Source organism: Furipterus horrens, unplaced genomic scaffold (assembly GCF_987537825.1).
Source record: "Furipterus horrens unplaced genomic scaffold, mFurHor1.1.pri manual_scaffold_1, whole genome shotgun sequence".
NCBI classification, from domain to species: domain Eukaryota; kingdom Metazoa; phylum Chordata; class Mammalia; order Chiroptera; family Furipteridae; genus Furipterus; species Furipterus horrens.
In genome coordinates, this window is record NW_028327171.1 from 46725513 (window position 1) to 46752706 (window position 27194).

Here is a 27194-nt window from a genome sequence, read left to right on the forward strand (position 1 = left end):
TCGGGGTCTTTTTTGGTTCCATATGAATTTATGGAGTATTTCTTCTAGGTCTGTGAAATATGTCATTGGTATTTTAATAGGGATTGCATTGAATCTGTAAATTGCTTTGGGTAGTATGGCCATTTTGATGATGTTGATTCTTCCCATCCAAGAACATGGTATTTGCTTCCATTTATTTGTTTCTTCCTTAATTTCTTTCTTCAATGTTATGTAATTTTCAGAGTACAGGTCTTTTATCTCTTTGGTTAAGTTTACTCCTAGGTACTTTATTTTTCTTGTTGCTATAGTAAATGGTATTTTCTTTTTTGTCTCTGTCTCTGCTATTTTATTGTTGGTGTACAGAAATGCCTTAGATTTCTGTATATTTATTTTGTACCCTGCGATTTTGCCAAATTCACTTATTATATTGAGTAGTCTTTTAGTGGAGTTTATAGGATTTTCTAGGTATACTATCATATCATCTGCATATAATGAAAGTTTCACTTCCTCTTTCCCAATTTGGATTCCTTTTATTTCTTTTTCTTGTCTGATTGCTGTGGCTAGGACTTCCAACACTATGTTGAAAAGGAGTGGAGAGAGTGGACAACCTTGTCTCGTTCCTGAGTTCAGGGGGAATGCTTTCAGTTTTTGTCCATTGAGTATGATGTTGGCCTCAGGCTTCTCATATATAGCCTTAATTATGTTAAGATATGCTCCCTTTATTCCCATTTTGCTGAGTGTTTTCATCATAAATGGGTGTTGAACTTTATCAAATGCTTTTTCTGCATCTATTGATATGATCATGTGATTTTTGTCTTTCATTCTGTTTAGGTGATGTATTATATTTATTGATTTGCGAATATTAAACCATCCTTGCATCCCTGGAATGAAGCCCACTTGATCATGATGTATGATCTTTTTGATGTGTTGCTGGATCCTGTTTGCCAATATTTTATTGAGGATTTTAGCATCGATGTTCATCAGTGATATTGGCCTGTAGTTTTCTTTCTTTGTTGTGTCTTGACCTGGTTTGGGGATTAGGATAATACTGGCTTCATAGAAAGAGTTTGGAATTTTCCCTTCTTCTTGGATTTTTTGGAACAGTTTGAGGAGGATAGGAGTTAGTTCTTCCCTGAATGTTTTGTAGAATTCGCCTGTGAAGCCATCCGGTCCAGGGCTTTTGTGTGCCGGGAGATTTTGGATTACTGTTTCAATTTCCTTCTTTGTTATTGGTCTGTTGAGACTTTCCACTTCTTCTTGATTCAGTTTTGGAAGGTTGTATGTTTCTAGAAATTTGTCCATTTCTTCTAGATTGTCAAATTTCTTGTCATACAGTTGTCTGAAGTAATTTCTAACTATCATTTGTATTTCTGAGGTATCAGTCGTGATTTCTCCTCTTTCATTTCTGATTTTGTTTATTTGTGTCTTCTCTCTTTTTTTCTTGATTAGACTGGCTAGAGGCTTGTCGATTTTGTTGATTTTTTCGAAGAACCAGCTCCTAGTTTCGTTGATCTTTTGGATTGTTTGTTTAGTCTCTATGTCATTTAGTTCTGCTCTGATCTTGATGATTTCATTCCTTCTTCTTGCCCTAGGCTTTGTTTGTTGTTGTTGTTCTAGTTCTTGTAGCATTGTGGTTAGGTTTTTTATTTGAGATTCTTCTAGCCTTTTCAGATATGCCTGTATTGCTATAAACTTCCCTCTCAGGACTGCTTTTGCTGTGTCCCACAGGTTTTGGGTTGTTGTGTGCTCATTATCATTAGTTTCTAGAAATTTCTTGATTGCTTCTTTGATGTCATTGTTAACCCATTCATTATTTAATAGCATGTTATTCAATCTCCATGAGTTTGGGTGTCTTTGATTTTTTCCTCTGAGGTTGATTTCTAGTTTCAAGGCATTGTGATCTGAAAAGATGCTTGATATGATTTCAATTTTCTTGAATTTGTTGAGGGAAGACTCAAATTTTAAGAAAAATTATTTACTGAATAACCATAAAACAGGAACCAAAGAGATTCCCTATTAAAAAGAAAATACTTGTATATTCATGGGTGTGTGCAGGCGTGGGTGTATGCTTGTGTGTATGCTGTACGTATATTAATATTTTAACACCTTGTTGCCTCACATTGAATGGTCTTTTCCTAACCATTGTCTCATTTAATTCTCACTACAGTCTTGGGTTGTAGGCCAAGCTGGCGTTATTGTGGGTGCAAAAGTGTGTAAATATTGGGAACTGAGGCTCACAGCCTCTGTCTTGCCTCCGTCATTGCCTATATGTAGCTGGCAACTGGCTGAGCTGGGACTCAGTCGTAGGCCTCAGCTCCAGCATTCTTTCCTACTTGAGACTACCCTGGGGGACGCAAAAAACAAAAACAAAAACAAAAATGAAAACCCAGTCATATTTATATCCAAGGGCTTTTTCCTGACATCATATCCTTTAAAAATATACTCTACCTGGCTGCTGTGGCTCAGTGGATTGAGCGTCGGCCTGCGAGCCAAGTTTCACTGGTTCGATTCCCAGTCAGAGCACATAACTAGGTTGCACGTCAGGTCCCCAGTTGGGGGCGCAAGTGAGAGGCAACTACACAGTGATATTTCTCACCCTCTCTTTCTCCTTTCCTCTCTCTCTAAAAATAAAATAAACAAGCAAACAAATAAATAATTAATTTAAAAAAGTATACTCTAGAAGACTATTTGATGATAGGCAAACGTGTCCATAAAAAATTCTTAAGCAAAAAAGCAAGTTATAAAAAGTATGATCCCATTTTAGCAAAAAATAAAGTGTTTGCATAACAAATTAAAAAATATAAAATAAGGTATATTTTCATGTGCTTTAAAAAGCTAGATGTAGTATATGTGGTATGTGACCTTTTGTAGTAAGAAAGGTGTCAAGTTATAATTTATGTTTGTGCTTATATTTGCATTAGGAGCACTAGAAGGATACACAACCAATGCCAAAGAGTTCACCTGGGAGTGGGTAGGAAACATGATAGACGGGGGTCAAGTGGAGGCAATATAGCTCAGAGAATATTTTCTTAATACCACTTTCATTTTGAAACATTCAAAAACCTAAAATTAAATTTAAAAAATCTAGTAGACATATTAAAAATGCTTATTTGGGGGTGGTGGGGAAACATGTAATATTTATTTTCTGTTTTTGATGCCTGTATATTTTCTCTCTGTTTTATGGGTATAAGAAAAGGAGTTATTTTAAAACCTTTTTTTCCTAAATGTATTAAGTGTACTCATGGCTGAAAAGAGGGGTTGTCCTGACTGGTGTGGGTCAGTGGGTTGGGCATCATTCTTCAGACTGAAAAATAACTGGTTCAATTCCTGGTCAGGGCACATGCAGAGGTTGCAGGCCAGGTCCCCAGTTGAGGGTGTGTGAGAGACAACCAACTGGTCCATGTTTCTCTCCTTCTTTTTCTTCCTCCCTTTCCCTCTCTCTAAAAATAAATAAATAAAATCTTAAAAAAAGAAAGAAAGAAAAGAAAAGAGGGGTTGAATGAGATTTCTAAAGGATTTTGGAGGGGAAAAAAAGGCATTCTGTTGGCTTCCACAAATGTGAATCCCTTTTTCACCTGACATCAGGATGCCAGGCTGCAAAGATACATTCTGGACCTAGTTTCCATTGTAAGAAAAGTAGAGTCCCCAGAATTCCCTCTGGACTTGCATTCAAAGTCCTCCAGCTAAAAGGTGAAATGCTGATTTCCCACTGCAAGGCCAGTCCCACCCTCTACCCCCAAATGTTGATTCAGATAATGCTTTTTAAAAAATCCCACTTTCCGAGACCTGGGAGAAGTTTGGTTTAAAGATATTCTCTGGGCCTTTAGCATTTTTGACTGACTGTAAATTTAATATATTTTTAACTCAATTCAAGTGCTTTTCTCTCCAGGGACCGCTTCTCTGTTTCTCGTCTGTGATGTCTGAGTTTGGAGTCAGGGAAGTTTGGCTGGGTGTTTGTTGACACATTTTCTGGGCAAGGCTATTTGAGAAATACTGACATTTCCCCTAACTTCCTCTTTAGGCATCAGCCCAGTTTGTCTCCTCATCCCTGTTGGGGCTCCAGTCTTTTTCTTGGAAGAAAAGAATCTGTTTTAGTCTTCACAATTACTTTAAGACTTTTTTTTTCTTTTTCTTTCCTTCTCCAGACTTGTCTCTGTTCCACAGCCTGGGCCTCTGCCCATTCAGCTTCCAAGCCATGCTGTCTCCCTAAGCACAGGGTCCTCTGCTCTCAAATTTGGACAGGACCTCAGAGATCTTTTGAGCTTGCAAATCAGGAATCTCCCCTACCACATCTTTGCCAGGTAGTTATCCACTGTCTTCTTAAACATCCCTAGTGACAGGGAGCTCACTAACTTTTAAAACAATTAACCATCCATTGTTGGCATTAGAAAGCTGTTTGCTAAGGAAGCTAAGAGCAAGCCTGTGCTCCTCCTGCTTGCTCGTTAGTTAATTTCTGATCCAAGTGAAGGAAGATGGGGAAGTGGAAATCATTGCCCGGCCTGGACCCAAGGGAGCAGGTACAAAACTGGCATTTGCCTTTAGGGCAATAGAGTGGGGATGGAAAGAGCTTTGGATTTTGCCTCAGAAGATGGGCCTCCATCCCAGCTCCATCTTTCAATTACTGACCCAGTTATCTGAGGCAAGTCATTTGTATTCTGAATCTAGTTTCTTTCATTCATAAAACTGGAGTTGTGATAACTACTTCAGAGCACTAATGGGAGAACAATGAAATAATGCAGGAGAAAATGCTTTGTAACTCTCAAGAGTTTTACAAATAATAGCATAGTTATCATCTAAGATGCTAGATGTCTAGCTTAGTAAGTTGTGAACCAGCTGAGCCCAAGGAACTGACAAAGTGAAGGGTTTGGGGCTTTACTCTGCCTACACCTGTGTGTCATTGGCAGAATCAGCTCCTGACCACTGTTGGCTCCCTTTGAGGGGCCAACCAAATGTGATGACAGAATCTGAGCAAGTCAAAGGCTGAGGGATGGGAGTTCCCATCTGGTATAAAATGCTGGTTTTCCGAATGAATGAGGAGGATTGGTGACTTGCCCAGTCTCATAGCTCAATAATAGTGGGTTGGATGTGGACCCCAGAAGCCTGATTTCCAGGCACAGCTCCTGTAAGGTTTCCTAACAGAGGTGCAGTTGGTATTTTGGACAGTGCAGCCTTCATTGTGCAGGACTTCCTGGGTCACTGTAGCAAGTTTAACATTTTTGCTTCCCATCTACTAAATGGCCATAGCATCCCCTTGTCTTATGATGACCAAAAAGGCTCTTGACCTGGCTGGTGTGGCTCAGTGGACTGAGGGTCCAGGTTGCAAACCAAAGGGTCGCCGTTTCCATTTCCGGTCATGGCACATGTCTGGGTTGTGGGCCAGGTCCCCAGTTGGGGTCATGTGAGAGGCAACCACATATTGATGTTTCTCCCCCTTTCTTTCTCCCTCCCTTCCCCTAGCTCTAAAAATAAATAAATAAAATCTTAAAGACAAACAAACAAACAAACAAAAAACAAACAAGAAACCAAAAGGCTTTCACACATCTGCCATTGCTTTGAGGGACAGTATCTCCCCTGGTTGACAACCATTGGGAACTTCAGTGATAGGCTCTATGAAGTGGAAAGAGCATTGGATCAGGAGTTAGAAAATGATGTTTTCCCTTAACTAGCTCTGTAATCTAAAGAAAATACTTCTGTGTCTCTAAACCTTAGTTGCCCCATCTGTGAAATGAGTAAGCAAATTCAGAGGGCCTCTGAGGTCTCTTCTATGCCTCTGTCCTCCAGGCCTCCCACTGGCCTGCCTGCACCTGACATGCCTCTAGCAATGTATCTTCGCATTAGGTTTTGATATGATGAGTGATTTGTATTCTTTGGTGTATACCTTTCTATATTTACCTGATTTTCTACATTGAACACATATTGTTTTATAGTCACAAGCGTCTCCTCATTCCTTCAATTCTCTCTCATTCTTGGACTCGCCCTCCCCCATTCTTCACCTTCTCCCCTCTGTTGGCATCTTCCCATAGGTATTTAAGTATGCTCAAGTTTCTGTCATTAAAAAAAAACAACCAAAAATCCCAAACCTTTGGCGAACTTATCTCTTCTTCCTCATCACAATAAAAGCTGTTTAAGAAATTACAAGAATACTATAAAGAATTTCCATATACTTTTCACCCAGATTTCCCTAATGTTTACATTTTATCACATTTGTGTGTGTGCACACTCTTATTTAATTTAATAAAAACATATAAATATATTTTTTATATTTCATTATTTTTTCTTAATTTATTCAATGTTCTTATTTATTCTTATTCCTACTATTTTTATGTTTCCTAACACATTGACTTTTTCTTTTTTCCTACTCCCCTATAGTTTATTTGTTGTTCTTTTTCTGCTTTTGGAAGCAGATATTTAATTAAGGTTTTTTTTTCTATTTTTAAAATCAGTGTAAATAAAGATATGGAATTTCTTCTGAACACTGTCCTTTGCTTTCATTATTATTATTTCTAGATTGACTACAACTTTAGTTATTTTCCCTTAAATCCAAGAAATGTTTGAGATAGAATTTTAACATTGTTTTTATCTTCTGAAGGTAGAAGAGTCTTTTTATTTTCTGATTTTCTTGTTATTACTAGTTTTACTGTATATTGGTCTGACAATTCTTTCTTATGGCCTAATAGGTCAAGTTTTGTGAATGCTTCATGTGCCCTTGCAGGGAGGGAGAATGTATTCCTTTTTTTTTTTTTCAGGGTACAGAGTTGAAATTGTATCTTTCAGAATTTCCTTACTAATAATTATCTTTATAAAATCTTCTCTCTCATTGTTTATCCACTTGGCCTGTCACAGACTAAGAGAGGTGAATAAAAGTCTCCTACTAATGTGTCTGTGTCCTTTTCTTCTTGTATGTTTTATAATTTATGCTATATGATGGTCATTGTTATATTACTCAGTATATAGATCTTCATAACTATTATATCTTCATTGTAGATCTTTCTCATCTCATTCACTGTGGTATTTTTGATGTAGAAAAGCTTTTAAGACTTTATGTGGTCAAATTTTATCAATATTATCTTTTATGGTTTCTGTATTTTGTGTCATGTTTAATGAGGCTAGCTCTGCTTCTAGCTTGCAAAATTATTCAGTCATGCTTTCTTCCAGTACTTTTGTGGTTTTGTTTTTTACATAAAAGTTTTAAATCATCTGGAATTTATTTCAATGTAAAGAGTGGATAGGTGCTTAGCTTCACTTCCTGCTGTCCAACCTTGGTCTTTTCAGTTGGCTTATTAGATGTCTAAACATCTTTATTGAATAATCAGTTATAGGAGACATCTGTTGTTTTTAACTCCTGCCCAGAATCCTTTGCCTCTTCTCTTAATAACAGTCTCTCTATTTTCCCTAGGTAACCACCTCTCTGTCCACATGGTATTTTTTGGAAATGACACTACTAGCTCCTGCTCCAGGGTTGGGTGTATAAATAAACCCTGGTATCATCTCCCTGGCCATAGTTGTTTGTTCAGGGATGGGGCACAACCGAAGCTAAGACTATCAGAGTCAAGAAGACTCAACTCTAAAGCTTTGATTGCTATTATTTCACAGGAGATAGTTTTTTTCTGTTGGACTTGAAGTTGTAAGAGTGTAAGCTTGGGCTTCCAGGGACCACCACAACGTGTAGCTCAAAAATGAAAAAAAAAAAACAATGAAAAGCAGAGTCTTGTGTGATGGAAAGAAACTGGGTATCGGTGAAATCATCTGAGTCTTTGGATCCAACTATATCTTACCCCTGAATTTTTCAGTGCTGTGAATATGTATATATTCACACAGGGATGAGCAAAAATAGGTTTATAAAAAAATTTGTGCCAAAGTGTGCTTGAGTATATAGCAAGTAGACTACAAGAATGTGTAGATAATGAAGGCTGGCAATTCGAGCACTTATGAGATTGTATCTGAGTGCACCGTGTCATTGTGACATTTTTTGAATTAATAAAGCTACTGTAATGATCATAACCTGAATTCTTTTATCATATGAACAACTGTAAACCTACTTTTGCCCACTCCCTCTGTGTGTGTGTGTGTATGTATATACACACACATACATACAGGCAAACACATTTGGGGTTTTCAGTTGTTATCAAAAGACCCCTAACTGAAAAAATATCCACTGACTTCGAATATTCCTATTATATGGAAAATTCTCATATAAACTTATTGCTTTAATCTGTTCCATTGACCTGTTTACCTATTCCAAGGGTCATACACTAGAGAAACTTGGTTTTCAGATGTCTTTTGTTCAGTTAGCTCAAGGTTTAAATATATTTTGAATTTGAAAGTTTGTTGTGAGTGTTGGCTGATAACAGGTCTTAGCTGCCCTCTTCTTCAGGGAATTGCTGTTGCCTATACAGGAGCCTTCCCACAAGGGAGGTTATGCCCCTTGATCACCCCAGACTCTGCCAGTGACTAGATGGCATGGGATAAAAAAGGTGAATCTTTTTTTCACGAACTGGGACTGTGTTCTGGAGTCTTGTTTAGTTTTCCTCCTTGCCCTTTCTTACTACCTCTTATTTCCCCTCTCCTGAGAATATTTTCCAATAAATCACTTGAACCAAATCCCAATCTCAGGCTCTGCCTCTAGGGAATCGGAGCTAAGCGGGAAGGAATTCTTTTCATCTGTTCTCATCACTCCTCCCCAGGAACTGTCACTCACTGCAAGGAGTGGCCTCTCTAACAACAGAAGCAATGAAGATGAAGGGCGTTGATTCTTTTAACTGTATCTGCAAAGCTTTCTGGATCACCTCACCTTTCAAGATGTACCAGAAAATCAACATTGGGCAACCACCAATGTGTATATTTATTTATTCAGGCAAGATCATCAGAAGATGATAAAACCATTGGATGAAATTTAGCTGGGGAATGAGTTACTTATTAATGACATGGTGAGGGAGTACTTTTGTAATAGAAAGAACTGGCATCACCACCTTAACCAAATGCTTAAACTCAGCATCAATAATATTGGGGTAAACTGATATTATTTCTTCTTGAAGTGATGTGCTATGAAATACACAATAACTTTTAAGTTTTATTCTTGCAAAAAAATGTTTAATCTGAATCCAATCATGAGGAAACATCAGACAAATCCAGCTTGTGAGACATTCTACTAGACAATAGGCTTGGAGAAATGTCTTTGCAGTAAGGCCCTGAATTTTATATACTTTTCATTAAAAAGTATATAGGTAGATAGGAGGATAGATGAATTTAAGTGAAATGTTTACATGTGTCCATCATGTTATTTATTCTTTTGACCTTTCATAGATTTGAAATTTAAAAAAATCTGTCAACAAAATAAACTATCCTTCATACAAGCACACAAAATATATACTATATAAAATCTCATGTGCTTTCGAATTTGTTGTGCATCGTTCAATAAAATAGTTCAAACCTATTCTGTCAAATCATATTATGAAATGTGCATTACAATTATAGTCAATACTCATCTTATTTCAGCTTATAATAAGATTTTCCAGTTCCTATTAACAAAAAATAAAATTATATGCTAGCTGCCAGACCAATTAGTTTTAGCAGTATATACCTTTCTCTTTCATTAACTACATGGGAAATTTAATCATAATGTCTAATGAAATTAATGGAGCTATTTTGGCCTTTTAAATGCATTATCCCCAAAAACTGTTCACCAGAGTTCACTGCCCACATGGACACACATTTACCGAAGTAGTACTTCATCACATTAATAATAATTGGTAACTTTAGCCACACATCACGCTGGATAATTGTAAAATAATGAGGGCTACCGCTATCATCTTGTTTTGGTGACTAGAGTATGATGAATTATATTAAATCTGCATAAGTTTGATCTTGACCTGACTGTTTTTAGTAATTTTTCTTCCATAATATGCTGCAAATGTATTATTTCAAGTTTTTTTTTTTTGTATTATTCTTTATACTAACGTATTTATTTGAATTGAAAAGTAAAATCAGACTTTCTGACAGCAAGTAAGTTGTAGTCTGTTCTGGCTGATTGGTTTGAACACGAGGCCCAGCTTTGCCAAATGTTTATTTTTCAGAATGTTTATTATTGAATGCTCTAAATGGAACCTCCAAAGTTTTGATAAAATATAGTTAAAACATGCAATAAAACAAAGGCATTTAAACACAAACTACTTAGTTATGTGGCAGACAGAGTCTAGGGTGGTCCTTATGATCCTTGCTTCCTGGAGTCTCGCCTTTGTGTCATCCCTGAGGGCAGGTGGACTCCAGGAGTTACTTTTAACTAAGAGAATATGGCAAAGATGATGGGATGTGCGTTCTTATGTTGACACCTTTGGGAACTATCAGATTAAATATAACTTCAAGTGAAAGAATTACAGGCAGAGTGTACACCAGTGGTTCTCAGCCTTGAGCACACATCAGTATCACTGAGAGAGCTTGTTCATAAAACACAGATTGCTGGTTCTATCCCCAGAGTTCCTGATTCAGTAGGTTTGAGTAGGGCCTGAGAATTTTCATTTCTTACACGTTGCTGGATGTTACTGATGCAGCTTGCCTGGAATCCACACTTTGAGAACCACTGACATAGAATCATTTGGTAGCTAAGACTTCTTAAAGTCTTTTTGGTATACTCAGAAATTGAGAAAATGATTAGATTCTAGTACTAGTAACGTAACGTCTGTTTTTGTAAGTTAAGTTTCTCTCTCTCCCTCTCTCTTTCTATTATATGTGTATACACACACGCACACACACACACACAAATATAAAATAAAAAAAAAAATTGAAGGGGTCCTAATAGAGTTGTCAATTAATAGATCACTTAAAATAATATCTAATGAAAGGTAAGTATGTGATTTTCAGTACATAACTTGGAAGGACTTTCAAGAATGGAGTGGCATTTGTATTTAGAAACACATACACACCATTTCTTCCATTCCTAAGTACTTGTTTAACTGAAAAAGATATACTTGTTAGGGTAGGTTAGACTGCTATTACAAATAGACTCAAACATGGTTTGAACCTAATCAAAGTTTATTTCTTAATTGGCAGATGCTCTCTGGCATGTGATGAATCAGAGACCCAGGCTTGTGCCTCTTCCATCTCTCAGGGTCTTGTCATCATCTACATCTGACTGGAAGAGTGCATGGAGGTGGTCCAACTGCTTTCTGGAAAGCTCTAGCCCAGAAATAGCACACAGTATTTCTGTTTAGGGAGAACTAAATAACATGACCACTGTATCTATCTGGGTTCAATCAGGAGAAAAAAAAACCCACATAGTAATTTGAATAGGGAAAGTTTAATATGAGGGATTACTAACAGTAACAGTAGATTTGTGTAACAAGAAATCCCCAGTTGAGAAATAAAGAAATAGCAGATATAAAGAACAGTTATTGCCCTTAGGGCTGGGATAGAGTGCCTGAGGAAGTGTCTCTACTTTCTCTTCTCCCCTCAGGGCTGAGAATCAAAGTTCATGAAGAGATGTATTTGAGGGTTCCCAAGATCACCCACAGATTCAATGATTTGTGAGGACACACAGGACTCAGAAAAGCTGTTATACTCAGGGCTATAATTTATTACAGTAAAAGGATACAGATTAAAATCAGCAAAGCAAGAAGGCACATAGGGCAGAGTCCAGTTGTCCTCTTGCAGTGGAGTCATATAGACAGCATTTAATTTTCCCAGCAATGATATGTATGAACTTTCATGAAGTATTGTCAACTAGGGAAGCTCACCTGAGCCTTGATGTTCAGGGTTTTTACTGAGCGTTGGTCCTGTAGGCATGGCTTACTACCCATGTGGCTGACCTTAGTTACTTAGTCTCCATCCCCTCCAGAGGTCAGTTGACACCATGTGGCTGAAGGCCCCCTACAATAAATCACATTGTTAGCACAGATTAACGTAGCATATGCCCTAGGTCCTAGGTAAACAAAGACACTATTCTCAGGCAGGATATTCCAAGGCCTTAAAAGTTATCTCTCAGAAGCCAAGCAAAGGCCTTTTTTTCTTTCTTTCTTTTTTTGGAATGTGCAGGAATAGGAGAAAATGTAAGGCTGCTAAGTTAATCCTTCACTGTACTAGAGGGCATGGCTATGGCTCCCTGAAGGATGGAGAAATGCTGCTTAAGGCACTTTCCTACAAAATTGTCTAGGAGCGTATAATGCCAAGGGATGCTCCTAGCTGCTGGGCACTGCAGTAGTTGGATACTGGAGAAGCTGTGGCCACTTCTGGAACCTGTACGCAGGAACTAGGAAGTAAAACCCTTTTCTCCTTCAGAGTCATTCCCTGTAATGACAAAACTGCAGAGCCAACTAACAGTGGAAAAATATTTAAAGGGCCCAGATCTGTTTCACAGAACAAACAAAAAGGGTGAATTTGAGCTGAGAGGCAATGAATTGATAACCAGCACAGTTACACTGCAAGGGATGCTGGGGAATGTAGCCAGTCACACATCTATCTAGCTACAATCTTATTACTAAGGGAGAAAAGAAAAATGATTTTGGTCAACAGTTAGTGTTCCCTGTCACATGGTATATCTTAGTCTTTCCTTAAAATTGAAATTGGGAACAGAACTGACGTTAAGCCCTATCTCAATCTGGTAGTGAATTTAAGGAAAAGAATCATCCCTGGCTGGTGTGGCTCAGTGGATTGAGAGCCAGCCTGCGAACCTAAAGGTCTCTGGTTTGGTTCCCAGTCAGGGCACATGCCTGGGTAGCGGGCCAGGTCCCCAGCTGGGGACATGGGAGAGGCAACCAATCAATGTTTCTCTCCCTCTCAATAAATAAATAAGTAAATAAGAACCTTTAAAAAAATAAAAAAGAATCAATAACACTCTCATCCCAATAAGATCACTGAGAGATTCATTTCTGTCAAATTTTTACTTTTTATGTTTAATAATTACATATCAGATTTGGTTATATATTTATGCTGGTTTGATCAATTATGAACTAATAATTGTAATAATCACTCAATATAAGATTTTTAACTTGTAAAGTCTTATCATCAAAGGAAATTTTTAAAAATAATTTGTAGTCTATAAGTATGTTAGGGTAAAATTTAAGAGTAGGATAAAGACTTCCAAGCACAAAAACATGTTATATTAAGATAAAATTCTTTTGGGGACACACATGGAAATATCGTTGCAAGGATAAAAAAGAGTGACATAGGGGGCAGGGGCAGGAGCTGGGTGGAGGAGGGCAAAGTGGGGGAAATGGGGACATGTGTAAGAGTGTCAACAATAAAAACAAAGTAAAAAGAGAAGCGACATAAAATCTGTTAAAAAATAGATTGTGAAAAAATAAAAAATGTAAAAAAGAAGAGAGTGCATTTGGTGATAATTAATGGTGATAGTTTAGTGATGGTGGTAATTAAATTGCTAATGTGTATATAGGATCCGTTGTTAAATTGGAAAACTATATTTTAAAATGTCAGAATTTGCAATAAATTGGAATTTATATCTTTTCAACTTTAAGTATGATGAAAATATTAAATGTCAAGTTAAAATAATGCTAAAGGGTACCTAGCTTTTAAAAATTCTTTTATAGGGTGTGAAAGCCAAAAATGTAAAATCAAATGATTTAATTCATTATTGAATTGTCAACATCTGGTTTGGTACATGGTATTAACAGGTACTCAATATATAATATTTGAAAAAATAAAGTAAAGAAGAGAAGGAAGGAGTGGCAAATAGATCTATAAATATAAATAGTGCCCAGTGTACACAAAGGTTGTAAGAACCAGGTACTCTCATGCTGATGCAGGTACAAATTAATAGTCTTTGGGTGAGCCTTTTGCAGTTCATAAAAATAGCCTTAAAATGTGCCTACCCTTTGTCCAAACAATCTTTCTTCTGGAAATTTATCCTGAACATCATAAATAAACAAAGATGCTCATTACTGTATTTATTTATCCAACAGATACTTCTTAATTACCTACTTGGTATTGGAGATAAAGAAGTTAACAAAAGGGATATGATCCTGCTTTTATGGAATTTAAGGTCTATTGGAGAAGATAATCAACTAACTTTGCAAATAAGTAATTAAGAATTGTGAGAAGTGCTATGAGACAAAAACTAGTGAGTGCTGAAAAAGAGCACTCATACAATGGGAGACAAGACCATACCTGGGAAGATCAGGAAATTGAATTTATTCACTTATCTGCAAGTTTAGTTGATTGTCTTCCCTGGGGCTTAGAACTGAGGTTAAGAGAATGGGTGCAGGTTGAGCTGGTTGGAGTTAGGACAGTGTAACATCTCAGGTTTAGAAAAGAGCTTGTGTTAAGCCTGGAAACAAGGTTTAGTTGACACCAGAAGAAGGCAGGGGTGCTGGAGCATACTCATGTAACAAAATGGAGAGAACATAGCAAGATGAAGCTGAAGAGATAGATAGGCAAGGACTCACCCTGTAAGGCTAAGTTAAGGATTTCGGTTTTATCCCAAGAAGTGACTATAAATATTATTTGGAGGAATAATTAACATAAAATAATAGGCAGATTTCAGGTGTTTAGTTTGACAAATGTTGACAAACATACATATAACAACCACCTGAAACAAGATGTAGAACATTTCTATCATTCCCTCTTCCCTGTTCCAACCAGTTCCTGCCCACCCATCTCCTGTTACTGCTTTCTGATGTCTAGCACCATAGCTTATTCCTTTTTTGTTGCTGAGTAGTATTCTCTTATGTGAACACCACAACTTGTTTATTTGAACTTTCGTTGATGGACATTTGGGTTGTTTTGGTTGGCAGTTATGAATAAAGCTCCTATAAATGTTTAGAACATATATTTATATCTTTCTCAAGTAAATACTTAAGATTGAAATTGTTGGATTATAGAATAGATGTATATTTACCTTAATAAGAAACTACCAGTTTAGACTCCTCCAGCATCATATCTTTAGTATTGTTTGTCTTTTTTAATTTTAGGTATTCCAGTGGGTATTATTGAAAAGTCTCAAGTTGGGGAATGACTTGGGCTTAAAAAAGGTCACTCTGATTGCCAGTATAGGGAGGGGTCGGAGTGGATGTGGTGAGACCTGCTAGGTGGTGATGAGAACAGGCCAAGTGAGGATGTTGGTGGGTTGGTTGTGGTGCTGATAGTGGAGATGGATTCAAGAGATATGTAGAAGGTAAAATTCATAGGAGTTGGTTGGTAGTTGGAGACAGTAGAAAGGGCTCAAATTATTATTTTTGTTTGTTTGATTTTGGGGGAGAGAGATCATTTGGCTTGGTTTTGGATATATATTTGTGGTGCCTTAATCTTCAGCAAAGGGGACTGCTTAAGTATCCTATATTACATATGCACTTTGGAAGAGCATACAATTAATTGTTGTAGGAGAATACTTCTTAATAGGGAAAGATGTTCACATATATTGTATAAAAAGTATGTTACATGGGGGATTGCTGGGGGAGGTGGGGTGCTGGGTGGAGGGGAGCAAAGGGGAAAAAACTGAAATTATTGTAACAATATAACCAATAAAATATAATTTAAAAAAAAGTATGTTACAGGACTTCCGGCCAAGATGGAGGCCTAGACAGACATGCTGGGTCTCCCTCCACAACTAAGAGGAATACAACTACCTCAAAACTAGAGAAAACCAGAAGTTCCAGAAAATCAAGCTCAATGAAGTCCAACAAACAAAGATATAAACAAGAAATACTCATCCAGACAGGTAGGAGGGGCGGAGCTGGGGTGGAAAAGACATGGTATGGTGGTGGCAGCAGCGGTGGAAGTGGCAGGCTGGTGGAAAGTGCAGTCACACATTTTAAAAAGTGGGGAGGGACACCTGGGGAGCGTTCCCAGCTCCTGACCAAACCATGAAGCTCACAGTCCCAGAGTCAGGGAAAATCAAACCTCATTGCTTCTGACTGTGCAATCCAGTGGGGGTTGGGGCAGAGGAGGAGATTGCTGGTTTCTCAGTGAAGTCCGCTTATTTGAAGGGCCCCCACAGCCCTAGAACATCTGCAGACCCACCCACTCTGGAGATGAAGGCCAGGGCAACAGCTGGAGAGGCACCAGTCCCATACGGAAGTGGGAGAAGTTCCTAGAAAAGGGGGGAGTGCTGGACAAGTGGCATTGTTCCCTCTCAGATCCCTCCCCCACATGCAGTGCCACAATGTGGTGAAACGAGTTACCCTATACTGACGAATGCCTAAGGCTCAGCCCCTTACAATGTAACAGGAGCGACAGCTCTACCTAAGACACAGAGGCAAACAAACACAGGAGTCTGTCAAGGTAAGAAGACAGAGAAGTATGGCCCAAAAGGGGGAATGGATCAAGGTTACAGTGGGAGAACTAAGTGACGATGAGACAGCCAACCTAACAAAGAGATAGCCAACCTAACAGATGCAGAATTCAAAACACTGGCGATAAGGATGCCCTCAGGCTTGACAGATATACTTGAGTACGGCAAATGCATAAGGGAAAAAGTGAAGGATATGCTAAGTGAAACGAAGGAAAATCCACACAAAACCAATGGTGAAGGGAAGGAAACGAGTTCAAATCAATGATTTGGAACATAAGGAACTAAAAAAGTCAACCAGTATAGAATTAGGAAACAAGAATTTTAAAAAATGAGGAGAGGCTTAGGAACCTCTGGGACAACTTTAAACGTGCCAACATCTGAATCATGGAGGTGTCAGAAGTAGAAGAGGAAGAGCAAGAAATTGAAAGCTTATGCGAAAAAAATAATGAAGGGAAACGTCCCAAATTCGTGAAGGAAACAGACATACAAGTCCAGGAAGCACAGAGTCCCAAACAAGCTAGACCTAAAAAGGACCACACCAAGACACATCATCATTAAAATGCCAAAGGTGAAAGATAAAGAATTTTAAAAGCAGCAAGAGAAAAGCAGAGGTTACCTACAAAGCAGTGCCTATAAGACTATCAGCTGATTTCTTAAAAGAAACTTTGTGAGCAAGAAGGGACTGGCAAGAAGTATTCAATGTGATGAAAAGCAAGGACCTAAAACCAGGATTACTCTACCCAGCAAAGCTATCATTTAGAAATGGAAGGGCAGATGAAATGCTTCCCAGACAAAGTAAAGCTAAAAGAGTTCATTATCACCAAGCCATTATTGTATGAAATGTTAAAGGGACTTATTTAAGAAAAAGAATATCAAAATTATGAACACTAAAATGACAACAGACTCACAACTATCAACAACTGAATCTAAAAAATAAAAACAAAATCCAACAAAGCAAACCAGAATAGGAACAGAATCATGGGTATAGGGATCATTTGGAGGGTTATCAGCTGGGAGGGGGAAGGGGGAGAAATGGGGAAATGGTGCAGGGATCAAGAAGCATAATTGGTTGGTACAAAATAAGACAGGAGGAAGTTAAGAATAATATAGGAAAGGGTGAAGCCAAAGAACTTATACGCACAACCCATGGACATGAACTAAGGGAGGTGGGATTGCTGGGGGAAGGGGAAGGGGGGTGCTGGGCAGAGGGGAGCAAAGGGGAAAATAATTGGGACTACTGTAACAACATAATCAATAAAATATACTTAAAAAAAAAGTATGTTACAAAACTATGTATGATACAAATATGACATTTTTAAATTGAAAGAACAGTACAGGAAAGAGCCATTTGGAAAGATATATAGTAAAGTGTTAACTGTGATCTCTAGGTTGAGTTTTCAGAATAGTTTTAAATTTAGGCTATGGTGTTCCCCCCTTCCCGCCCCCCTGTTTTTCTACAAAGAACATATGCTAATTGCGTAACATGGGGAAAAGGTTATTTAGAAAACACTTGATATTTCAAAAAAATTTTTGAGCATAAATCAAGAATAGAGTCCCATAGTGATAGGAAAGCTGGTAACCACAGCATCTTAATCCTTATTTATCCTGGAAGGATGCACCCTATACCTTCTGAGCAGGCTACTTGGCATGGATTCCTAGCCCCTTTCATATTTTGAGAGTGTGAGAATGGAAGGGCTTGTGAGAGGCTGGGCTGAACTCAGACTCACAATTTTGGAATCACAGAGCCTCCTCTGCCCCCTGCCCCCAATGAGAGTAAACTCAAACCTCGTTTGAATTCCAGTTGTATCAATCAGTCCTGTCTGTTCTCTTCCCCCTCTAAGGAAATGGCTTGTGTAAGCATTCCATAACCTCCATGTTGCTAATTCAGCCCCAGTCCTCACCCTACTTGACACATCAGAAGCATCTGTCATAGTTGGTCTTTCCATTCTTCTGGAAATATCCTCCTGGTTATTCCTACTTCATTAGCCCGGTTTTCAGGCTCCTCTGATGGTTCCTCTTCATCTCTCCTACCTCGGGACTCAGTCCTGGAAATTTTTAAATTTTATACTTATTCCCTTAGTAATCTCATCCAGTCTCAGCTTTAAATACTCTTTTACACATTGATCACTTTTAATTTGTTTCCAGCCTGGATCTCTCCATTGCACTCCAGACTTGCGTATCCAATCGACATTTCCATTTGGATTTACAATAGGCATCTCAAAGTTCCTATGTCCCGAACAGAATGCCTGTTCTTCCCCTACTTCTACCCCCAATTTTTATTTCTCAGTCTTTTTCTTCTCCGTAAATGGCCACTTCAACACTTGCTTATGCTCAGGTGAAAAGCCTTGGAGTTACAACTGGCTTCTTTGTTTCTACACATGGAAAATCTATTGGCTCTACCATAAAAATATATCCAGATTATGACCTCCTTATGTCCTGGACCAAGCCACTGTATCACTTCACCTGGATTACTGCAATCGTCTACTACTGTACTTGGTCTTGCTCCCCTACAATCTATTTTCCACTCAGGAGCTTACTTAGGTCAGGATGGCCCTCTGCGATCATCTAGTTAATCCCATCAATCTCAGGGCTGGGGCCAGAACCCAGGTCCCTCCTCCCAGTAGTGTCCAGTCCTCTTTCCAGAGTAGCTGCTAGGAACACTCCAAAAAAGTAATTTTGGAGGCTAACAGCCATGAGTGTTCTCAGATTCAGTTTCAACAAAGTGTTACCATTTAGAAAAGCCTGCCAAAAAGATAATGGGAATGAAAAAGTACTCTGTAAACTGTAAAGTGCTATCCAAAGGTTAGCTATGTGAGGTTCACTGCCAAGGTCAACAAACCCAGGGCTGGGTGTAGAGCCAGCTCTTAAGTTGGAGAAGCTAAGAAAAAGGCTGGTCATGCAGGGGGCCCTTCTGAATGGGCCACTAGTGTTATTTGCTGAGATAAAGGACTCAGTGGCTTCTCTGTGTGGCACTCTCACCCCAACCCCCTATTTTAAGTACAATATACTTACGCTGAATAAAATCAGTGCTTACATTATGTATGTCAGAACTGATTTTCGCCCCCCTTTTGCTTGTGTTTGAGAGGCCACACAGTGAGCTCCAGCCACCTGTACCACTGGGCAACAAACTGTCCAAGGTTTCCAACCAACTGGAAACATGAGTGTTTTTCTTCCACATTTGTTTACATTGGTCCCAGCTGCATTAGAATTTAGATTCTGCACATACTCTGGCTCTCAAAAGCACATTCTTTTGCCCTCACACTACTTCTTTGTCATTGAACAACTGAATAAGCATTGTTTCCCTGGCTTGGCTCATGAAAAGGGACCTCGATGAAGAGTAAACTTCACATTTTCTGGGCTTCCTTATCCTAGCGCCCAGCACTAGGGCAGCCCAGTGTTTGGTGACCTCCTGCCTTAGGTTAACGATCTGGGTCTGGGCCCAGGCTGGATAATGAGTCCGTGAATAATGGGGTGCTGATTGTCAAAACCTTATCGTGGCAAAGCTGAGAGGCAGAGCTCACTTTGTCCTGGGCTCCCCTGCCTTCTCCCCAAGCATCTCAATCTGTCCAAGCTAATGGATGTGTGTGGCAGACATTCATTCCTCACAAGCTCTTATTCAAGCGTCTGTGCTCCGAATCGGTCTCAGATGTTTTTACACTTAAGGGCTTGTAAAATGGTCAGAGAGAGATAGTAGATAAACTTACAGAAAGCCTTCTGTTATAGGCTTTAAAAAAAGGCTCTACTTATTTCTCCACTGAAACAGGAGTCCTGAAAAGCCCACGGTAAGGTGAAGAAGGATGAAATAAGAACACTAAAAGGCATAACACTGCACACAACTCTGCAAGCTTAATTTTCTTCCAGACTTTTTCCAAGTGAACCCGTGAGAAAGAGGCACGTTTGGAAGATTTTTACTCCTTCATGATTAGAAAAAACAAAACAGGCAAGATCTTCTTAGGTTTTGCTGCTGTTGCTCTCAAGGGACCAACTATTAGTAAAACTTTTACCTAAGTTCTTACTGGTTATCCAAGTATCCATATAAGAGGCTGAGCTAGAATCATTCTGGAACTCCAAGTCCTGGCCTAGTTCGGAATCTTTCCACATGACCCAGAACCCAAACATGAGCTATGCTTCAAAAAACCCTCAGTAAGTGTTGGTGAGTAGGTGAGCTTGAGGAGGTAGGTGGTCTCAGCTCAGCCCTGGCTGGGAAGAGGAACTCTCTACCTCCACTCTTTCGACCAAATTTTCAACCAGTTTAATAGGTGAGTCCAAAGAGCAGCTGTGTGCTCTATTTCTAGGTAAGTTACCGAAACTATTATCAACCCCACAGTCCTTGATAAGGCTCAACAGTTGAGAGACAGTGAGAGAAAGAGAGAGAAAGCCACATGGCTTCCGCTTGCTTTTAAATCAGACTAGCGAGGGCAAGAAAGAGGCGGGTTTCAGGCACCTGGTAAACTGAAAGCAAACTTCTTTATTGTACACAGTACAGAATATAATGCAGCTTGGCAGGTTGCATACGGCCCTGCGCGGGGTAAGGTCTTTCAGATCAGCTGGCAGGTGAAAGCCTTTCTGCACTGTAGACTTTCCACACTCTGGAAAAGAAGCAAAACAAAACAAACACACACGGAAACAAAACCATCCAGGAGGTGCATGAGTCCGATGGGAATGCACGGTGATGCCTCCATCCTCCGTCCCGTGACAGCACAGGCCAAGTGGTATAGCAGGGAGGGGAGCTCAGGCTACGAGGATTATTGTCATTCTTGGTAAGATAGCATAAATTCATTAAAAAGAAAAAACAAACTCAAACACCCAAACCAGGGTAAATAAAGAAAGGAAAAACCAATCCTATACAGCATTTACAACAAATAAATCTCTAGCCAGCTGGGGATAAAATATGCATCTATGAACAGACTATCTGTAGGTTAGAAAGCTATAAATATGGTTTGAAAAGAGTCCTTTGATTAGAGTACAATGTAATTAAGGCCCAAGCTCTAGGCTCAACACCTTTGTGGGCTAATTAGCTTCCAATGGAGGAAAACCTTGTTTCCATAGCTATAAAATACACCCCTTATCCTAGTGAACCTCTTCACAAATGTGCTGCTGGCCAGAAGGGGGACCCTTGGAAACCATGGAACGCTTCATCAACAGAAAAACAACTCCCAGCACGTGTCTTACCCTCGCCGAGCCAGCAATGTCCGTCACACGCGAAGAGCAGCAGCACAGTCATTCTTAATGTGCTAAGTGTCGCAGGGAGCACAGAAGGCTATCAGCAGCGCAGGCAGCAAGGTACTACCACTTTGTAGTGAACTTCTCTTCTACTTTGAGCTCAGCGTTCACATAGCTTTAGCCAGGTTGTTTAAAACTTCTTCAGTAAAATACAGCAATTAGATAAGCTTTTTCTGTTGTTTCTGTTTTTTAAGGTGGCAGGAAACTGAAATGCTAGCATTGTTTTACCTGTCAGTGTCACACGTAAGTCTCAAACCCTATGGAATCCTACACAGGATTTCAAGTCCAAGAATTAAAGAAAAAGGAAAACAAAACGAACGGATGAGATGGCCATTGTCATCAGTCATAACCAGGGAAGAATCCCCAGGGCTCCCACCAGGTGACCAGGTTTCAAATGGACATGACATGTATTATGTACATTTGCTTTCCAGGGAAGGCGTATTAGAGAGCATGGGGAACTATACACATAAGATCTAAGTGGTGTGTCCAGGCTGCCCCACACACCTCAAAAATGTACAACTCAGGTGCAAATGTTCTGTCAGGCTGTCTGGTGCAGAAAGCACAAAGCAGGCAATCAAGTGGGCTTGTACGTGGCTAAGGGGAAGCGCCAAAAAGCCCCTTTAAGCTGCAGCGTCTTCATAAGTCAGCACTGCCCCATCTAAGGGACGCAGTACAGTTACCAAAAGGTTTGTTTTTTTTTCACTTTAAATACCAAAACTACAAAAGTCAGTTTATAAACTGTTTTTCCAAAACAACCACTAAAACAAAACAATCCCCCGAATCAAAGCAAAACAAAATACTGTCAAAAGTGTTAATCAGCCTTCTAAAATTAAAGCCATCCACACACAGCCATGTGACTGGGAAGAAAGAGGGGGCTTGTTCTACTTGGTGACACATGGCCAGAAGGTTCCCAAGAGTAGCAATGGTTTATTATTTGAGAACCATGGAGTGGGTAACAGCTGTTCTGACTCTCCCCCTTTTTTCTAGACCAAGGGGAAACATTTCAGATTGAGCTAGACAAGCTCTTTAAATTTTAAGATATATTTTTAACCCTTCATGGTTTGAGTCTCCCCAATGGGCCTACCTACTGTCCTTGGGCTGGTGATTTCTTTTTCAATAAATTGTGCAAATCAAGAGCCCTTCTATGTAAAGGCATTTAGCAGTCCGTGACCAATGCAGATTGTCGCGCACTCTGTCCCGGTGTGTGGGTACTAACCTGAACAAGGTATTGCTTTGCTTAAACAGTCCATGGGAAGGAGGCTCCACTGCAATCTCTTCCCAGAAACCTTGTCAGGATCAGAGCTGAGGCACCAGCCTTTTGGTGGTTTTTCTGTCCCTCCCTGTTCCCACTCCCCAGCCAAGGTATCAGTCTTTAAGGGTGCCAATCCAGAGACAGCTTGAGTTCTCCAGATAATACTCAAAGGGCAAGCTTTAGAAACAGCCAAAAACACAAACAAAACCACTGCCCTCATTTGCCTGAATGGGAACTGCTAGCTCTAGGGTTTGGCTGCTCAGACACTCGGAAACTTAGTAAGCAAAGCCTTCAGCGTAGGGTAGGCTGCTGCAGCGATCCATGTCCAGGAGGTAAGCAGGGCTGTCTTCAAAGTGGGTCAGTGGCAGGGTGTCCTCCTCACTGAGGTGGCACTCGGACTCTGCTTTCAGGAACGGACGCTGGTTGTCAGGGAAGGCCATGGAGAAAAGGGCATCTGGGTCACAGACAAATTTGTAGACATATCGCTCCCCGGCCACCTGAGAGAGAAAACACACCTACTAAGGTCCAGCTGGTGGGTCATGGTGGGGACCAAGGGAAGAATGATGAGATATCTGTACGTCACCAAGCTCTCAGGAAGCCAAGGACTGAAGGAGGTTTGTCAGTAACTGATTATCCAAACCATTCAGATTTATTTTGATAAATCTTGGGGACCTGTTACCTACCAAGTGTGTTGGCACCACAGCTCAGCAGTTGAGATATTTGAATTTCAAATTCATACTAGACAGGCTCTTTTAGAAGAAACCCCTCACTGTCTTCTCGTCACAGCTCAGAAAGAACGGGCATGCTTAGGCTGGTGCTTGGTGTTAAGCAGAAGGTATGAGGATTGAAAGGTGCAAAGCCGAGGCCAGGCTGTGACTTCAGGCCCCTCCAACGTTCAGTCTCCACAGTAAGCTTTGTTATTCTTTGTTATTTTGAAGGGCTAGGAATTTGATCAGAGAGCCTAAGTGGAAATTTTAAGTTTATTCTAAAGCTAACGAGAATTGCTTCTTGGCTTACCTGTAGTTTTAAATTACTCATTCCATGGTTCTGTCACACAAAGGGACTGACAGCTAATTTATATGGGTTTTATGCATTATAATATCATTAGCACCAAAAGGTCTCATGGTGTACTGATGAGCATCAGTACAAGAGGACACATTCCTCCAGAAACCAAACCTGATCATCAGCTTCACTCAGATAATGCAGAGGGGGCAAGGGAAAGTGGCTCAAATTACCAATAAACATTTTAGACCCCAAAACTCAAAACATTGAGAATTTATCCTGCACTTCAGTCATTCTGTTGTTTTTCTAAAATCTTTTAGATTGTAGAAATATGGCTTTGCTTCCAAATCATGAGTTTAGGAAGTCCGTTGTTATAGTAGCAGGTTGTGGAGGTAATAAAATAATTACGCTAGCAGGTATTAAAGCTTATTTTGTGGGGACACTCTATGTCCAGTCACCAGAAGATGGGGGTCTGCACCAGTGTTCCTTAGAACTCAAACACTACAAACCAGGGCTGTGTGTAGGACACTGGATGATTAGCATTTTCACCACGCCAGTCTTAAGAGTGGCAGACATATACAATCAACCATCACCACTTAGTTTTTCTAAGCCACAATTTTACATTAAATCTCTTGTTCCCCACTTCAAGAGTCAGTTCATAGGTGGAAGAGTGAGGCAGGAGGACATAGTGGAAATAATACCAGATCAGAAGCCAAAAGTGGATGGCTTCCAGTCTTACAGTGGTCATTAACAAGTCTTTAACGTCTGTAAACCTCAATGACTGATCCTTTCAAAAACCAAGGGTGTGGGGCTATAGCTTTTCTAAGTCCCTCTCCACACTGGCATGCTGCTATTCACCTTTTATTTAATTCTCATTTACTCACAGGTTACACACACACACACACACACACACACACACAAACACTAATCTCTTATAATGAATAGCACATTATTTTTTTCTGGAACATTCTCACATATATTAGATTGTAAGATTAGAGCAGGGATTATCATCTCCATTTGTATTGGAAATAGTGGCTTTGGGAGGTGAAGTGATTTACCTCAAAGCACACAACTAATAAATGGGAATGTTAGGATTTGAACCCACCCAAGCTTTATTCTAGTCCCTTCCTGTACTCTGCTTGTTTTAATCTCAGAAATAAAGTTCTCTTCTAGTTCCTTAGAAAACCTAGGAACTAGCCATAGAGACAACTCATTGCTGTCAGTTCAAGTTATTGTGTCTTGGTTATATTCCCTCAGATTGGAGTTAAGAGTTGAGAAAAGTAAATGAATAATGACTCTCTTCTCTGAACTTAGGAGTCAACTGATAATATTAACACTAAAAAGGTGTGTGTGTGTATGTGTGAGGATTTAAGGAAAATGGGAAGTGACTACTAATGGATTTGAGATTTCTTTTTGGGGTGATAAAGTGTTCTAAAATTGATTGTGGTGACAGCTACACAACTCTGGGAATATACTAAGAACCACTAAATTGTACCTTTAAAAAGGGGGGATATAGGGAAGAGGGTGACCTCCCATCCTATGGTGTATCTATTAACTCTGTGCCAAGCACTGACATTAAATCCCAGTTCTGCCCAAAGGCACTTATACTCCTGCGGAAGATGCAACAAGTAATGGAGGAATTTACAATACAGAGAGAAGGGCATTTACAGAGGTGAGTGCAGGTGCTAAAAGGAGCAGAAAGGGGGACCATGTAACTCAGCCTGAAAACTCAGATTCTTGGGAGTGAAAAGGTGATTACTGAAATAGAAAACAAAGAGAAGCTGGCCAGGTCATGAAGACACTAGAAATGTTCTTGTTCTTAAGTAGGATGGTAGTGTAATAGGTGTGTTTTTCATTTTATAATATGCAATAACTTACATGAATGTGATATGTAGCCTTTGGTAAATAAATACTACATTAATTAAGAGAAAGATAGCTATGCAAAGCAGTCAAGTATGAGTGAGGAAATGGGAATTAAATGGTGCCCAGATTGGAAATGGCCTTAGAGTCCATATAAAGCACTTAAAAGTCTGGATTTTATCCGGAAGACCATTCACGAAAAGTTTATTTTTTAAGGTGTTAACTGGAATATGGGGTCACATTACCACCTACCTATGAAAAAGGTCAACCTGGCTTTAGTGTAGACAAGTGCTCAGCAGCAATAATCACATGCTTCTGCCAAATGCATCTTAGCAGCTACCACCATGTAGACTGTCTAAATATGGAAATGCCAGAATCTGGGTACAGAGTAAAATCAGGTGGCTAAGAAAGATCAATCAAAGATTTGTTATTCCCATCTTTTGCTTATCTATAGAATTTTAAGATTGTGGACTTTCACATCTATTCCAATAAAGATTTTGTACTGTTTTCCTCAAAATACACTTCATCCTTTATTCTACAACCTGCTACCAGGTGATTCTGTTGTCATTTTACAAACCTTAGGATTTTAACTTGAGTTCCAGTTTCTATAGGTTCTAAAAGAGAAATAAGATTTTCTTACTTCTCTAACACTTTTGAGAATATTAAACCAACATACTTGGAGGTCTAGATGTTATAACAACTAAACATGTCAATGAAACTCTTGTCAGAGTGGAGGTCTGCATAGCACACATGAGGGTCCCACACAGCCCTTCCTGAGAGCAGTGGGGTGGGGGTAGCAAAGTGTTGTGGCAAAGGACAGAGCAGGACAGATATTGGGCATGCTCCTTTACGGATACAACAGTTAGCCTAAATGTCTGGGCATTTTCATAATTAGAGGCAGTTAAGCAAAGCAAAGGAGCCTAATTTTCCAATGGTATGTTCCACCTACAACCTCTGGTTTTCATGTACACTCAAGAGCTTTATAGTTACTCTTAACATTTCATTTGACTCTTGTCTTAAGTTTGCTTTTCTAAGGCTTTTTCCTACCACAGAATCACTTAGGAGGCTAACATTTTCTCCAGTGAACCATTATAAACAATCTTATTACAGAAGCCCTTGACGTTATCTTTGAAAGTGGTCAGAGGGGTCTAAGTGTCTCGCGTAACTGTTCACCTTCTGCATGATGCCCTTTTCATAGTAATAGCGTAGAGAGCGGCTGAGCTTGTCATAGTTCATGGCTGGCCGGTTCTTCTGGATGCCCCAACGCCGAGCAACCTGAAGAGACATAAAAACAATGGAAACTGATTTCTTGGGCCTAGTGGTTTTCTCCCAATCCCAGGAGAGCCAATTCTGTAACCTGACAGCTCTGTTCAATGCTTTATTTCCCTCACCTGGAAGGAAAAGCATTTAATTCCCTCAAGACTAAACATTAACAGCTGCTAAGAGGTGAGACCTAGAGGTGGAAGAATACTAGTACTGTAAGATTACAGAGGGCTTGGCTAATGTCCCAGAGGAAGCAGGCTCTCTACTGTTTCTCCACATATGAATTATTGACCAATACCCATAGACCATTAACATGTTGCCATTAAGTGCTATGGTTTCTGTAGCAGTCAATAAGGAATAATTAGAAAGGTCATTCTT

At 39.5% G+C, this 27194-nt stretch overlaps 1 protein-coding gene across 1 annotated transcript in view; it reads right to left on the reverse strand.

Annotated features, from left to right (window-relative positions):
* Positions 1 to 20664: 20664 nt before the first annotated feature.
* The window catches only part of ETV5 (ETS variant transcription factor 5), a 57918-nt gene continuing 51388 nt past the window's right edge, over positions 20665 to 27194 (reverse strand). Inside the window, exons 12-13 of the mRNA XM_090275141.1 lie at positions 26727 to 26828; positions 20665 to 23188 (exon numbers count right to left, since the gene is read on the reverse strand). Coding sequence (XP_090131267.1) covers positions 22967 to 23188; positions 26727 to 26828 — 324 coding nt within the window. The 3' untranslated portion in view covers positions 20665 to 22966. The remainder of the gene's footprint in view (positions 23189 to 26726; positions 26829 to 27194) is intronic.